We start from the raw sequence: 15,866 nt of genomic DNA, 5'->3' as shown, positions 1-15,866 counted from the left end.
TGTGAGGTGGAAGTGAAGTGGGACTACATTACAGGCAAGGAGGTGAAGACAATCTTTGGAAAGATGAGGAGACAACGTAGGACCAGCAAACAGGACAGTTTAGTCTTTCATAATTAATGAAGCCAAAATTGTGGCTATTTCTTTCATGGATAACAGAAAGATTAATTTATTGCAGGCCAGGGAATTAGGAGATATGAGTTCTTCCTGGTTTTGTCACTAGTTAATTGTGTTTGGTAAGCCTTGACCCTCACTTTCCTTATTTGTAAACTAAGGGTGATGATCTCTAAGATACTTTCCATCCCTAAGATTCTGTTATTCTCCCTTAACTTTTTTATTCTACATTTTATTTATTGCCTTTTCCAGGATACATTTTTTTCCAGCATACATTACACATTGAATTATGAGAAGCACACATATGAATTAATAATAAAAAACCTAACACTGTGAATTTCAGTTGTAATTTACATTACAAATCATTTTTAGAATCTCTAGACTAAATCCATATGCATTTTGTAAGACTATAGGATTCATCTTAGAAACCTCATAGAATGCGTCTATATTTATTTTAGTTCTACATTTCCTGCGTTCCCTCTAAATAGTTTCACTGATGTCTACATTTCACCGTTCCAAATTAAATACAAATTTTAACTGGAAAAAAATGCCTGCTTAACCTAACTTAAATGAACCCTGATGTACGGAAGAAAATAACACGTATACCCAAATATACTTACCCCCTACTAGATTTGAGGTTTCTATTCATTATTCATATATTCTATTCACTAAATATAAAAACAATTTGAATACTGTCATTTAATTTTTTAATATTTTTAAGCCAAATTCTACTTGTTTGTGTTTCTTATCTGCTTAAATTAATTTTCTCTAGTTATAACTTTGGGTATACATACATTTTCATGAACTTTTGAATAATTACTCTTCTTAGAGCACTAATAAATTGTTGTGATGATTATCTCATAGGAAAAACATGCAGAGGAACAAACAGGTAGCCATGGGCAGGAAAAAGTTCAATATGGACCCCAAAAAGGTAAGAAAAATTGGACACAGTCATGACTGTTAATGACTATTGGGTGGATTCTTTCAGGAATGACTTTAGATAAGAATGTAAAAGTGTTCTCAAGTTTTTTTGTTTCTGATGATCTATAGAAATTAATGTCATCCTTTTAGTATTATCCCTAGCACCTGATGGAGAACTCTAATGACTGATCCTCTAATTTTTTCAATTAGGGAATATTTGTTGAATTCTTATGAGTTCAATTTAGTCACGCTTGTTTCCTCCTCTGTCCTTTTTCCTTATTGGTATATTGAATGAGGGACACCGTGCGGGTAGTATAAGCATTAATGTTGGATTAAGGAGAGCCCTACGTTTGAATTCTACTCCTGACTGTTGTTGCTAGCTGTGTGACCCATGTAATATAACTGTAGTGACTTCTTTATAGATTGTTATGAACATCAAGTGAGAGAATGTTTATAAAGCTTGTTATAAAGCACTTTTCTTGTGACATTTTAGGGAATCCAGTTCTTAATAGAGAATGATCTGCTGAAGAACACTTGTGAAGATATTGCACAGTTCCTGTACAAAGGTGAAGGGCTCAACAAAACCGCTATTGGAGACTACCTGGGTGAAAGGTATATAGCACTGACTTTGGGGGAGGTAGAAAAGATTGGTTAAAGAGCTATACAGTGAAACAGATCTCCCTTCCCAAACTATACTTTTGTAACTTTCTCAAACTTTAAGTAAGAGAATTAGAGTTGGGAGCCCTCTTCTCAAACCTACCTTTGGATTTTCCAAAGTACTTTCCTACTTTGAGATTCCATAATATCATGTCATAGGTAACAAAATATATTGAATGTAGATCTTAAATGGAAAATATAATCTTTGTTTTCCAAGTTGTGGACATTCTAAGGCAGTGGCTTTAGTTTCTGATCCCAATGGGAGTTTAATCTCTGAGAATATCCATTTTTAAAGAGATTTTTGCCTCCAGGGGATGGTGGGAAACTGTGTTGAACATTATCTTGTGATGAACTATGCCTTTTAATTTTGCCCCTCTTGTCTTTCTTTTTTTATTAATTAACCTTGATAGAGATGAGTTTAACATCCAAGTCCTTCATGCTTTTGTGGAGTTGCATGAATTCACAGATCTTAATCTTGTCCAGGCATTACGGTGAGTATACTAGAGATAAAAAAAAAAAAAGGCATGAAAGGCACCTTTGGAATCAAATTATTGTTGTTTAAAAGCTTCTACTGCATATTATATGGCATATTTTAGTAAATCTATAACCTATAAAATTGATTTTCCTGATTACTCTTAATTGAAAATTATCAGATGGTTAAGGGGAATTGTGAAAGATGTCAAATAACATCATTTTATACAGTAGTTACTTTGTAGATTGATTCATAATTTAAATGGACTAAAAGACCTTTTTATTTAGAGAAGAGGTGAAAAACATTTTTTTCCTTATCCATGTAGGACTCTTGACTCATTCAAAGACTAAGTCACATAAATTAAAAAAATATATTTTGAATAAAGAAATACATTAGTCATTGAACTTTAAAACTAGACAAAGCCTTAGAAGTCATCTAGTATCTCCTGCCTCTCAGTTTATAGATGCAATGAGATATGTTCATTGTTACACATCTAGTTAAAAGCAGAGTTGGAGTTAAAACTCATGGCATCTGATTCTTAATTCAATATTCTTCCCACTATTACCATGCTGCCTTCAATTTTTAAAAGAGAAAACATAATATTACTCCATAAATACAACAAATTTAAGCCAAATTATAGTTTGTTAAGGAAAATTAACAGAGAAGTGGGAGAGATAGAAAGGGAAAGGAAGAAAATAGAGAAGAGAGACCCAGTTTGTTTGCTAAATATCTGTGAGACAAAGATTTAACAAAGAGCAGATTGATACTGCTCTTAGATCAATCAGCAAGTATTTATTGAGTGCCTACTGTGTCCTAGACCCAGGAACTGCATTAAATATAATGATTGAAACAAACCTATAAGTTTTATAAAATAATAGCTAAAAATAATTAGGATTTCTTACTTGTTCCTCTTCAAATCATAGAACTACAAGTATATTTAATGTCTTTTTTTTTTAACAAAGAAAGCCTCTAACTTACATCTTCAGAAAATGGAGAAGTAGATATCTCATTTTGTAAAGAAAAATCCACTTCAGTTCTAAATTCCACCTGTCATCTTGAGATTCTTTTATATGATTGTCACAAGTCACTTGTAAAAACTATGTTGAATTTTCACCATCTGGGCATAATAGAGTGACACCATTTCTTGGTACTTGCTTTTTAGTTTCCGCCAAATAGATGAAATTAAGTTGGATCTCATGATCTGATTTGATCCCTATTTGAAAAGAATATTTGTATAGATCATTTGGGAAAATTTATTTTGCATAAATCAGGATTTTCACATATTGACTTTACTTATAACAAAAAATATATGTAGTCTGATTCTGTTTACTGGTCTGATGAAAGGGATTACTCTTTCCAATTAGACAATATTGATTTTCCCTTTTTCTGATGTTTTATACCTATACTATCTGCCCCACTTTGCAAACCTTAGAAACCTATATAAAGTGGAGCTATAGTCATTCTTATCTTATTCTTCTCAATCTTTCTGATGGATTTTAGGTAGAAATAGTCCAAAGACAAATTACTATCCTGCTATTGTTCTTTTATATTTAATATCCTATAAATTATTGTACAAATGGATGAATCAACTTTTTTGTAATTGCATAAAAGTATTGAGGTGTTGCTTATTTTCTGTAGATGCATTGAAAACTTCTTATGGACAACTCTATTAGTACATAGGATGATAGGGATGACATATTCTTCACCTTCTTCCTGCTTGGTGTTAATTTCTTCCTTGAGATCTTTGAAAACTTTCTATTCCACATGGTTTAGAAATTAATATTATTCAGTGTGGTGAAATCTATCATAATCATATCAATCTAAACAGTGGTTTAATATTTTTTGGATTAATGTTGTGTCCAGACATTTATTTGTGGGCAATAGTTCTGTCTGTAATGATGCTCTAATTCTAGTACAGTGCTGAATTCTCAAGACTATTTTGTGGCTTGTAGTTTTACTGTTAGGATTTGTCTTCTGTTTATAAAGGATAACAAGTGTCTAGTGTATTAATTATAGCCACCTAGTTATGTCTTTCTAGGTGTCTAGTAGATGCTAAATTATTGCAGTTTCTATCCCTTTGCTGCATAATTTACATTGATCAATAAGTCCAAGTTCCTTAACTAAAGCCTTTTTATATTTTCTGGTAGCAGTAACTTGATCCTCAACTACTCTAATAAATTCCTCTTCCTAAAAACAGATCTGCAGTATTCAGCCATTTGGTTGATGGGTTTTTTTTTTGTCATATTGTTAGTAAAGGATGTATAGTATAGATGTAACACCTTTGGAGTCCATGCCTTTATGTTACCATTTCCTGGTCACAAATCTAGAATTATCATCATCATCATCATCATCATCAATCTTTTTCTCATTTTTTCCTTGAGTTCAGATAAAAATAGCTGTGGAACAAGTTGGTGTCCTGCTATTTCTTCTTTTATATTTACTGTAAAATGGAACTGATTTTTGTAGAATGAAAGTATTAGAATGTAAACTTATCTATTTTAAACAGAGAATACAAAGGGAACACATGTATGTATGTGTATATATGTATGTGAGGTATGTATATGTGTGTGTACTCATATACACACACACTCCCCTCATCTGATTCCCATGTGATTTTTTTTACTTCCTCTTAAGTTTCTACAGTTTAAAGGATTTTTGTTCCATGTAGCTTAAAGATTATGAGTGTATAGTAATATATATTTTAAAAATTAAGTTTTTAGAAATCAATGTTATGTGCAGGTGATTGCAGGCATTATTTTTAGTCTATGATAAAGGTCCAGTTCCAGTACAGTTTTTGGTTGAGTTCTTTGGGGTATTTTAAAGTCCATATTTGTAGCATTGATATTTGTTGTTTGTTAGTCTGTGAAAGGGAGGGAACTTGTGATTTATCATTCCTAACTAAATGCCTTCCCAGGCATTCGATAGGTACTAAATTTTTATAACTATTCACGGATATAGTGTACAGTTTCTATTATTTTCTCATACTTATTATCAGAACAAATCAGTTATTATATTAGCATAAGTAGGTTTGGCCAATATGTCTGAAATGTAGAGAAGGGGATGGAACTGCCCAGTATTTTAGGACAAAATTTATAAAACCAAGTAGATCATTTCATCACTCTTTCATATAAAATGTTATTGGAGGTTCTGAAATCTAGAGGAAAAAAATTGTCTTCTAAAGATACCATAACAGACATTCTCTCTACTGTACAGGCAGTTTCTGTGGAGCTTTCGTCTTCCAGGAGAGGCACAGAAAATTGATAGAATGATGGAGGCATTTGCGCAGAGATATTGTCAATGCAATAACGGAGTCTTTCAATCCACAGGTAAATAAGGTTATTAGTAGTCACTAATCCCATGTGTTCTGGGCAGTTTTGGTAGATTCTTTTCTTGCCACTAAATAATTTTTAAAGTGTATAAGGTCTATAGGCTCATCTATCACATTTTGCTTTTCCCTTTGTAGTTCTGGTGTTGGATACTTTCAGATAGCAAACTGGCAGAGGTTGTCATCAGCTTTGCCATGTAGCTCTGTCAATTGCCTGTCTTTCTCCAGGGTGATTGGAAACTTTGAAATGAATTCAGCAGACTTCTGGAAATCAAGATTTTTAATCCTTGATTCCATTGGTCAGTTATTTTTGTTTTCCTATGTGATATATGACTGATCTTCTTAGTACTGCCATGTTTTTGCTGTTTTATTTCTTATAGACACTTGCTATGTTCTCTCCTTTGCCATCATTATGTTGAATACCAGTCTCCATAACCCCAATGTCAAAGATAAACCCACAGTAGAGAGGTTCATTGGCATGAACCGAGGTATTAATGATGGAGGTGATCTACCAGAAGAGCTGCTCAGGGTGAGTGTGTGGAAGACAGTGTCCCAATTTTAAAAGGACATAATAACCAACACTTATAACACTTTAAGGTTTTTATAAAGTGCTCCATATATATTGTCTCTTTTGAGTCTCACAATAACCCTTTGCTATTATTATCCTCATTTTATAGATGAAAGTTTGAGAGGTTAAATGACTTGGTAAAGTCACAAAGCTATTAAGTGTCTGAGGCAAGATTTAAATTTTTGTCTTCCTGACTCTAGGCTCAGTACTCTTAATCTTCTATATCATGCTGCTTCTCTGATATGATATTGTTAGTTAGTACTTTTTTGGATCAGAAGAATTTGTTGACTTGGGAATGGGTTAGCTTCTTAGGAGAAAAGGATTGAATTTCATTACCAAGTAGCCATAGAGACTGAAGTAAACAATTGAGAAAAGGGTGATAGATTTTAAATTTTTAATAATGGAGTTATGTTGGACAAGAGATCTGGTACTTTATATTTTCCCATAATATGCTGTTATCCTTAAATGTCCAGTAGGCTTCAGATTTAATAATTTTTTTTAAAAAGGAAAGGGTTAAATATAGTGGTGAAAGGACCAACATTGATAGTGTCAGAGACATATATAATGTAATCTTTTGTCCCAGAATCTCTACGAGAGCATAAAAAATGAACCCTTTAAAATCCCTGAAGATGACGGAAATGACCTCACTCATACTTTCTTCAATCCAGATCGTGAAGGCTGGCTACTAAAACTTGGTGAGTAGCTCCTGTGAGCAGGGCAGCTAATACAGGAGGAAGGAATTTGTATTCTCGGCAAAGAGAGGGGTGTTAGGGGGAGTTATTTAAGGACTTTAATGTGGTTTGTTTTATAACAAATTTCCACCTGAAAAAAAAGTTGTATATTTCTCCTTTAGTTCCCTGAGGTATATGCCCTATTAAGAAATAAACCTGACTCAACTGTGGAATGTCCAAATATATGTTTCCCACATTTTCACCTCTGGGGTTTCTTAACCAGGTTGTGTTTCAAGGAAATTCCTCTAGGAATTGGTTCTTTCCCCTATTTCCTCTTCCCCTTAAGCCATGTGGGAAGTGAACAGAGGTGTCCATCTTTCTGTTTCCCATTCCTATACCTTATAGCTGGTGCTCCTGACTTTTCCCCACCTCCCAGTGCATCATCACTTCCTTCTGCGTTCTTGCTCCATGAGCAGACAGCATGCATGGCAACCCCAGAGCGCTTGATTGCAGCTGCACCCACAGCACTCTTAATCATTCTCAGGCAGTGGAGTTTTCCCCTCTCCTATCCAAATCAGATATATTAATTAGGAAAAAAAATTTTAATGTTCTATTTCCTTCTCTCCCTCTGATTGAGGTGAGCTTCTGTTGCTAGAACTTATGGTCATATCTTCCCTGGCACCAAGTGAAGGATGGGGTATTCAAAAGAAATCTTTTTTTCTGTAAGGGCTTTATACAGGTTCATGTATTTCCTTGTGAAAATTTTTATGTTGATATGAACTGTTTCAAAATATGGAAAGAACTGATCTGCCTCCTAAACTCGATAAACAGAAGGGCCCCAGACTATTTGGACTCCATATTATTATTGCACAAAAGTAGTAACTTGTTCCATTCTACCTTGCCATATTAGCTGTAGGTGAATTCTCTTCCCTGTCAGCTAATTTATGGGTATAATAATCTTCCTAAACCAGCTCACTTAACTACCACCAGTGAGGTTAGAAGTCATCTCTAACTTGGTCATCACTGACATTTGTGAAGAGTTGAACCAGTAACTTTCCACTATCCCTAATTCAGAGGATTTATAGTTTTCCATTTTAAAGCCATACTTACCCTAACAAGGTATTCAGTGTTAAAGAGCCACTCCACTAGTTTGGGTTTTGATTATTCCTCTGGAATAAGCCAATATTTTGTGCTTCTTTAAATCAGTAGTACATGTACCCCTTAGAAATCTCTGCTTTAAAATCACTAAACCAGTTAACCTACTATTTACCATTATTTCCAAGCAGCTAGGGCCAAAAGGGAATTTTAAAAGTGCAGCTGCTGGAAAAGAAGATTATATAAACTAAAAGATTAAGATAAAAATAAGATTAGGGGGCAAAAAAATGAAAAAGTGCAACTAAGGTTCAGTTTACTTCCTCCAGTAAAGTTATTTCCAATGCTAATTAGATTTTTTTTTAACAAACTTGTAGTTCATTGCCTTGATTTTATAAACTTCAGTCAAGCTTTCCTAGGCTGTTAACCTCACATCTGACTGATGTATTGCATGATAGAGAACCCTAAAATGACCACCTCAGTAATTGTGATGGAGAGGCAGCCATCATTATCATTGTAATTATCCTTGTAATATAAGTATAAGTATACACATGCATATGTATTCTTTGTACCAGATATGCATATGTGTGTATACTTGGATATACGTAAAAAAAAAAAACAACTGAACCAGCTTTAGATAGAAACTTGATTTTCTCTGAACTTATATATATTGTCAGGAGTTTTAATTCTTTTCCCCCTGGGGTTCTGGACATGCTAATAAGGATTAGCTTTATAAGTGCTGAATTGTAACTTCTTTTGGGCCATGTTTTCAGTACTTGCCTCTAATTTTACATTTGCCAAGTGGGTGGTGGAACATAAAATTATTGTATTTTCATTCGTGCATTTAACTAATGGCCAGCTGAAAACTTGCTCCCAGGAGATAGCATTTTTATGCTTAGCTACTTCCCCAGGCAGACATGAATGTGACTGATGCATTGCATAATAAGAATAAGGAGCCTGGTTTAATTTATTTGTTGTAATTTTCTTTTCTCCCTCATTTGTATGTTTCCATGATTTTGGCTCTTCTTTTCCTTGCCCCAAACTCCAGGAGGTATGTAATTCCCCACCCCCATTCCCCACCTGCTCTCTTGCTCTGCACAGACCACTGTAATTGCTGCAGCATTTTATTTTATTTTATTTTACTTTTTGGTTCTTCCGTTTTTGTAATTGCTGGTGGTACTGTTAATGCTGCTTCTGACTTTTTGCACAGTCCCTAGGGAATTCTGCTCAGGATCAGGGGGTTATAGAAATTTCTTTTCTTTTTTTTTTTTGGCCTTTTAATAAGTACAAAGAATAGTACTTCCCACATTTAGACTCCAAAGTCCCAGATAACTTAAATCCACAATTTCACCATCTGCATTGAATATATGTTAGTGTCCATAAGGCTAATGACATTGTAAACATAAGTGTGTGAGATCAGGAGAGGTTTAATAAAATTGCCCTTAGTGTTATTTATTGACAAGATCTGTTCATATCATAGGTATGTATATACCCACACACGTTCCCCCTTCCACCCCCCCACATATACATACACACAGATTTTCTCAAATCTGTATCACTGCTCTTTCTAAAGTAATTTCTCAAATTGTTGAGAGGAAAAAGTAGGACTGTTTGTTTTCTCAAAGTTGCTATGCTTCTGGAAAAGAAGTAGAGTTGACCCTTTGAGGCATTTTTTAGTCTTTGTTCTTGTGAAACATAGACTTGGTGTTTTCTGAATTAAAAATAATAAAAAGTATAATGCAAAAAAATGAAGTTAAAAAAAGTAAGACAAAGTTTAGGAACTAAAAGAAAAGCCACCTATATTCTTTCTGCTGGTTTCCAAGTATCATTGGAGAATTACATGTTCATCAGCCCCTTTTCTAGTCAGTTTGTGTGGCAAGTCTAGCGTTGACCTTCAAGTTACATTATTAGTAAATATTTTCTATTTATTAATTTTCTAAGAATTGCTTACATTTTTCCCAGCCAAAGGACTTTTCACAGTTTCTGCATTTGTGTTACCAGATTAGAGCCAGAGAGAGAGAAAATACACCAATGACAAAACTCATTTAAATTGAGATATTTCTGGGACTTCTCACTGGAGAGGCTGAGCTTTTTAAAAGAATGATTGGGGAAAGAAAAGTACTTAAAATCGAGAAATCATAAAAGGGATTCAGAAGACCCATATGTCATATTGAAAGTAAAGAAGGAGAGCAAGAGTGGGCATATCCACCATCACACCTAAACCAGTGGAAGAAGGGGCTATGTCACTTATGAAAGTGGGAGGTTTTCCTGTGAGTTCCACAGGGACTGTCCGAGGTGCTCCAGTGACGCGTCTGCTCATTTTATGTCTGTTCCTTCAACATAGAAACACTATCTATAGCAGGGCTTCATGGTAGAATTCTTTATAACCACAAAGAAATGTCCTGAGGAAATGACCAAGCTTTTCTATAATATGAGAAATATATGTATTCTATTTTGCTTTTGGATGTTTCCCCATGTTCTTTTGGCACTCAACAGCCTCTTTTCACTATCTCTTCTTCTCAAAGAACAAGGTATCTTGTTCTTTGGGTATTATTCTGTAATGGGATGTGCATGGACTCTTATGCATATACCTCTAGTGATTTAGTTCATGTTTGAATGTGCATTGTATGCAGAGCATTAGACAGGCCCAGTATCTGCAAAACAGAAGTTCTCTCAGACCCTTTGGGATTCATCTTGAAAAGATAGATAATCACTAAGTCTCAATGTGCTTCTTATCCTTTTTCTTCTTCCCATTTTTCTTTCTCCTGTACACCCAGATTTTCCTTTTTTCCACATTTTCATCATCTCATTGATTTATTAATTTTTCCTTATCCATTCCCTTTGATCACATTTCCCATTTAAGGTCAGACAAGAATGCTTCACATAATATCAGTTAGACAGTTTGATGGGAAGAGGTCTGTTGCTTAAGATTAGAGCTACATAGATGACAGACATACCTTACAATGCCAAAGGTGATTTAACAGTCAAGGCAGTTGTTATTTAGAATCTCAACAGTTTGTAATTAAAATCATTATCTCTCTCTACCAGTAAACATCTAAGCAAAATCTCATAGAAAGCCTAAAAATTAGTTGGTTCTTCTATTAATCTGCCAGGTTCTTTGTTGATATGGTTTTCAAAGCTCCATTTTTATTACTCATCAATCTGTACTATTGTAAAACCCTAGCATTATCTGATAGTGATGGAAAGATTATAAAATAGTCACTGGCCAGTGGAAATCTTTCTTTTTAAAAATTTTAAAGCTTCCCCAATTTCTGTGTAGGAGTATGAATCTGGAAAGGCATGTAGGAACACAGTACCATGATGGGCCCTGGTGTAGTAAAAAAGAGTTTTGGATTTTAAGTTTCAAAAAAAAAAGCAAACAAACCTGAATTCAAATTCTGGCTTTGTCACATTATCTGTGTGACACTGGGTAAGGCATTCTCTCTTTGTAAGCCTGTTTGCCCATTTGTAAAGTCAACAGGTTAGACTAGGTAACCTCTGAGATCCTTCCAGCTTGGAATCATATGATCTTATGATACTGTTTTTATATCATGTGATCCTTGCTTTTTGTGTAGACTCAAGAAATAATTCACCCTTGAAATATAATTTGTAGTAATACAGGGTATGGTAAAGGATAAGGAAAGAAATGCCAAATAGATTTTAACTAACACAGATTTATCCTGTGAACTCAATCCTTAAAGATAATTAAGAAGTTTTACCTGATTTTCCTGTGAGATAGTTAGTGAGAGAGGTGAATGGGAAACAGCTATAGGACTGAGTGAAGCATCCACCATTAACATTAATACTCATTTAGAGGCACACCCACTCTTCCTACCTCCTTTTATGACCGGCTACATATGTGAACTGTATGCCTTAGTTGGAAAAATGAATAAAGTTACAAAAAAACCCAAAGAGTTGATTTTTCCATAATAATTAAAAGGTATGCCCTTTCTTTGCCCTGAGACTAGAGAAAAAGTGTTCTCTGATATTATTAGCCTGACAGTGTCAATATTAAGTTTCTTATAAATAGGCAAGATGGAGGTAATCGAATCAACATGGAAAGGACAGTCATGAGAGCTAGGATCGAAAATCACAGTGTTCCACAATGAAATTGGAATTTGATTACAAAGAAACTAAAGGTTCTTGTTTCTTGTTTCTCTCTTCTCTCATATTTGACTGATTAAACTAGTAGCTCCTTAAACATTTTTGGGTTTGTTAAATCCTTTGTGCTATTTAGCGCCAAGTCAGGATGTTTACATTTTTCCCTCTCCTCTTTCTTTCTAGTTTTAGTTCCATTGATCTGCTTTTTGCTGATGCTTCTCTAGCACAAGTTTGCACTGCTTATCACTGGGTTCTTTTTCACCTGAACCCTGTCCATCCTGCTGTCTGATTTCATCTGAAGGATGTCATTCAGCCTCGCTTGCTCTGCTTGTGCCACAGATCATGCACCTTGTGAAAGATGCTTCTGTTTTGGCTCTGTTTGTGTTTTGTAACTGATGTAAATTTTTCCATAACCTAGATGTTCCCATGAAATCCCTTCCTTCCTACTCATCCATCCTTTCTGAGAAGAAATGCTTGTTTTGTGGAATGTATACTGTGCTTGGTTGTCTCTTGTCAAATGTGTATCTCCTTTTGCTCTGCAGGTGGCAGAGTAAAGACATGGAAGAGACGCTGGTTCATTCTGACTGACAACTGCCTTTACTACTTTGAATATACAACGGTGAGTGAATCTCAGCCTGCTGAGGCAAGAGGGAAGGGTCAGTCATTTACTGCTAGAGCAAAACATCAGAAAACACATGTGCCTCATTTGTTTGGTTTTAACTGAAACCCAAACAAATGAAGTACACCGCAATAAATCCTGTAAGCTGAGACTCTAATGGTCAGGATTCCCTGACTTTATCAAAGTGATGACTCCATTTCATTTGACAACAACCATGGTCAGATAAAGAGCAATACATGAATGTATTCCTGACAATAGCTGATTTGTGACTGGGAAGGGGAATTGTGACTTTTATAATACTAATATGTCCCTAGTGAGTAAAATCTCATCTTCTTGTAAAGGAAATGGATAGTGAGATACTATTTTTATGGTAAATGCAGAACAAAAATATACGTCTGTAGAAGAAAATGTTAAGAGTCCCAGAGGTGATTCACATGCTGGAAACACTGTGTCTTTCATGAAGTAAATTGGATTGACCTTATATTCATTGTCATTCCTTGTTAGTATGGACAGTATATGAATGCACCTGCTTATGTAGGAGTACATAACTTATTGACTTATATAGGAATACATAACTTATGGAATATATAACTTAATGTCAAAAGGTAGATTTTTGAGCCTGGCTAGATTGGTAGCCTGGTATTGGTATTGTATATTGGGTACCCTTATAAAAAATTACAGGGTGGTGTAGAGCTAGGAGTATGCTAGAGTCAGTCAATAAAGAGTCAGTAAATACATATATATATATATATTTTTTTTTTTTTTAAAGCAATCGGGGTTAAGTAACTTGCTCAAGGTTACACAGCCAGTTATTTCTGGGTGTGGTGCTGAGTATCTGAGCCTGGATTTGATCCAGGTCATCCGACACTGGAGCAGGTGCTCTTACTCGCTGAGCCACCTGGCCGCCCCTAAGCAATTGGGGTTAAGTAACTTGCTCAAGGTTACACGGCCAGGTGTTTCTGGGTGGGTGCTAAGTGTCTGAGCCCGGGATTCGATCTCCAGGTCTTCTCAACACTGGAGCCAGTGCTCTTACTCTTTGTGCTACCTGGCCGCCCCAAGAGTCAGTAAATATTTATTAAATACCTGCTATGTGCCAGGCTACACTAAATGCTGATGCTGGGAATACCAAAAAGTGAAAAAAAAAACAGTTCTTACCTTCAAGGAATTCAGAGTCTAATGGGGGAGGGGGAAGACAACACATAAAAGGAAGCTAGGTTGAGCTGATTCTAGCCAATTATTAAATTTTTATCGTAAACATTTACATCTTAGAAATGGTAAATGCTAAAATCAGGACTTGAATGATTGTTGATTATCTAGACTTTTTAAAAAATGTTAATAATGTGGAATTAAATTTTAAAATGTTTCCCCCCCACCCCCAGAGCAGGTTGTTAAAGGAGCACATCCTGTGTAGGGCTCTGAAAGAGGATTCAGTAGACCTGGATTCTGGATATGGCTCTGTTATGTAACTAGATAAGGAGGGGAGACCCAGGAAGTAAAAGGAATAAACATTTATTAAGCTCCATTTTGTGCTAGGCACTGTGCCAAGTGCTTCAAAATATTAATAGCATCATCATAAAAGTAGCATTTATATAGCACTTTTTACACATATTATTGCATTTGATCTTCACAATGACCCTAAGATCCATATTTTGAGGTTGAGGACAGTGAAGCAGAGAAGTTAGTTGACTTGCTCAAAGTCACACAGATAGTACATATCTAGTCCAGATTTGAAATAAGGTGTTGCTCTATTCATTATGCCACCCAGCTGCCTCCCTTCTTTCTCTTCTTCAGGTCTGTCTGTCTTGCCTCAGAATAGCATAAGGAAGGTATTGGCTTCTCGTTTTGGTTCCAATGTAGCAAAATCCTAATCAGAACCAGGATGTCTGGCCAGACCTGCCCCTTTTGTTACCTTATTTAATTCTCACAACAATTCTGGGAAGTACGTTCTATTATTATTCCAATTTTACAATAGAAGAAACTGAGGCAGTCAGAGGTTAAGTGACTTGCCCAGAATCACACAGCTAATGTGTCTGAGGCTAGATTTGAACTCAGGTCTTCCTTATTCTTGGCCCAGCACTCTATCCATTATGCCACTTAGCTGTCTGTAAATTCTTTCTTTTGGCCTCAGTTTCCAAATTTATGAATTGAAGGAGTTAGACTAGATCACAAAGGTCCATTCCAACTCTAAAATCCCATCATTCCATGATTTTTGTCTTTCTATCCTCAGTGCCTACTATGATGCCTAGTAGATAATAGGTATTCAACCAATGCTTACTGATTGATTTTTCTGCCAATTCTGTTTAGTTTAGTTTGACTTCTTGATGAAGACAAACTCCTTTATTAGCTGCCTTGACTTTTGTCTTATTTTAGAGCTTTCTATATATCTGTACATAGAGAAAAATGGGGGATAAGGTAGAAGAAGGCTTAATTATGAATAGTAAATTCTGAAAGTTCATTTGTAACTTAGAATATGTTTTCCATAGAAACAATATTTTCAGTGTGGTTAAATTTCTAGACTATCCTAGAAAAACCTGTTTAATCCAAAATATAGATGAACTATAGTAGCAATATCATAATAGACTCTGAGATCATAACTGCAACATCATTTCTGTGTAAAAATGCATTCTTGATGTCAACTGGAGATACTAATTCTCTACTTTCCACCTAAATCTATCTCCCTTCCAAATACATACCTTTAGTAATAGCATACCTTTTTTCAACTTTCTGCCTCCTACACTGTGAGGTTAGAATGATCTAACTGATTGTACCGAGGGGGTGGTAAGACTGAAATTTGGCAATTACCATGTCAAGCCTCCTGCAGTAAATACTTCCATTGGTTTTGATGGGGGAGAGCAGGATATGGCCCTGAGCAGGAGGAGAAATAGGGAGAATTAGGGAATTCTATAAAAGAGAAAAAGGCTGAACTTAAAGCAGATCTCTCAGCAGAAGAAAATAGACAGTGGCATCTAGAGCCATAAGTTGTTCAAAAGTAGTGAATTACTTGTGTCTATATATACATATAAAGAGACTGAAAGCGTGCACCTATGTGGGTATATCTTTACCATACTGTGTATATGTATCTATTTATGTATGTTTCTTTTGCCTTTCTTTCTTGTGAGTACCCATCTTTAGCACATTCCATCACAGTTACCTGGGTTCCTTGATATACTTTATTCCACTTGAATGTGTTATGATGGTGATCGTTGTATTGCTAGCAAGTTAAACTTTTTCATACTGGTGAAACCAATATGGTAGAGGCAGTATGCTCTCACCTTAAAACAACTTTTCAGATAGATCTAGAAAATGCACCAGACTAAGGGAAATCCCGA

General features: G+C 35.2%; 1 protein-coding gene across 3 annotated transcripts in view; it reads left to right on the top strand.

Annotated features, from left to right (window-relative positions):
- The window catches only part of CYTH1 (cytohesin 1), a 170,365-nt gene that overhangs the window by 136,145 nt on the left and 18,354 nt on the right, over positions 1–15,866 (top strand). For all 3 annotated transcript variants that reach the window (XM_069076044.1, XM_069076043.1, XM_069076045.1), the window contains exons 4-10: positions 976–1,042; positions 1,526–1,644; positions 2,100–2,180; positions 5,375–5,487; positions 5,867–6,015; positions 6,638–6,749; positions 12,461–12,537. In XM_069076044.1, the coding sequence (XP_068932145.1) occupies positions 976–1,042; positions 1,526–1,644; positions 2,100–2,180; positions 5,375–5,487; positions 5,867–6,015; positions 6,638–6,749; positions 12,461–12,537 (718 nt within the window). The remainder of the gene's footprint in view (positions 1–975; positions 1,043–1,525; positions 1,645–2,099; positions 2,181–5,374; positions 5,488–5,866; positions 6,016–6,637; positions 6,750–12,460; positions 12,538–15,866) is intronic.

The sequence above is a fragment of the Petaurus breviceps genome, unplaced genomic scaffold (genome assembly GCF_028583685.1).
Source record: "Petaurus breviceps papuanus isolate PSGF00001 unplaced genomic scaffold, PetGlider_PUasm1.0 90925, whole genome shotgun sequence".
NCBI classification, from domain to species: Eukaryota; Metazoa; Chordata; class Mammalia; order Diprotodontia; family Petauridae; genus Petaurus; species Petaurus breviceps.
The sequence above is the reverse complement of the archived record's forward strand: the minus strand, read 5'-3'. Positions and strand labels throughout refer to the sequence as shown.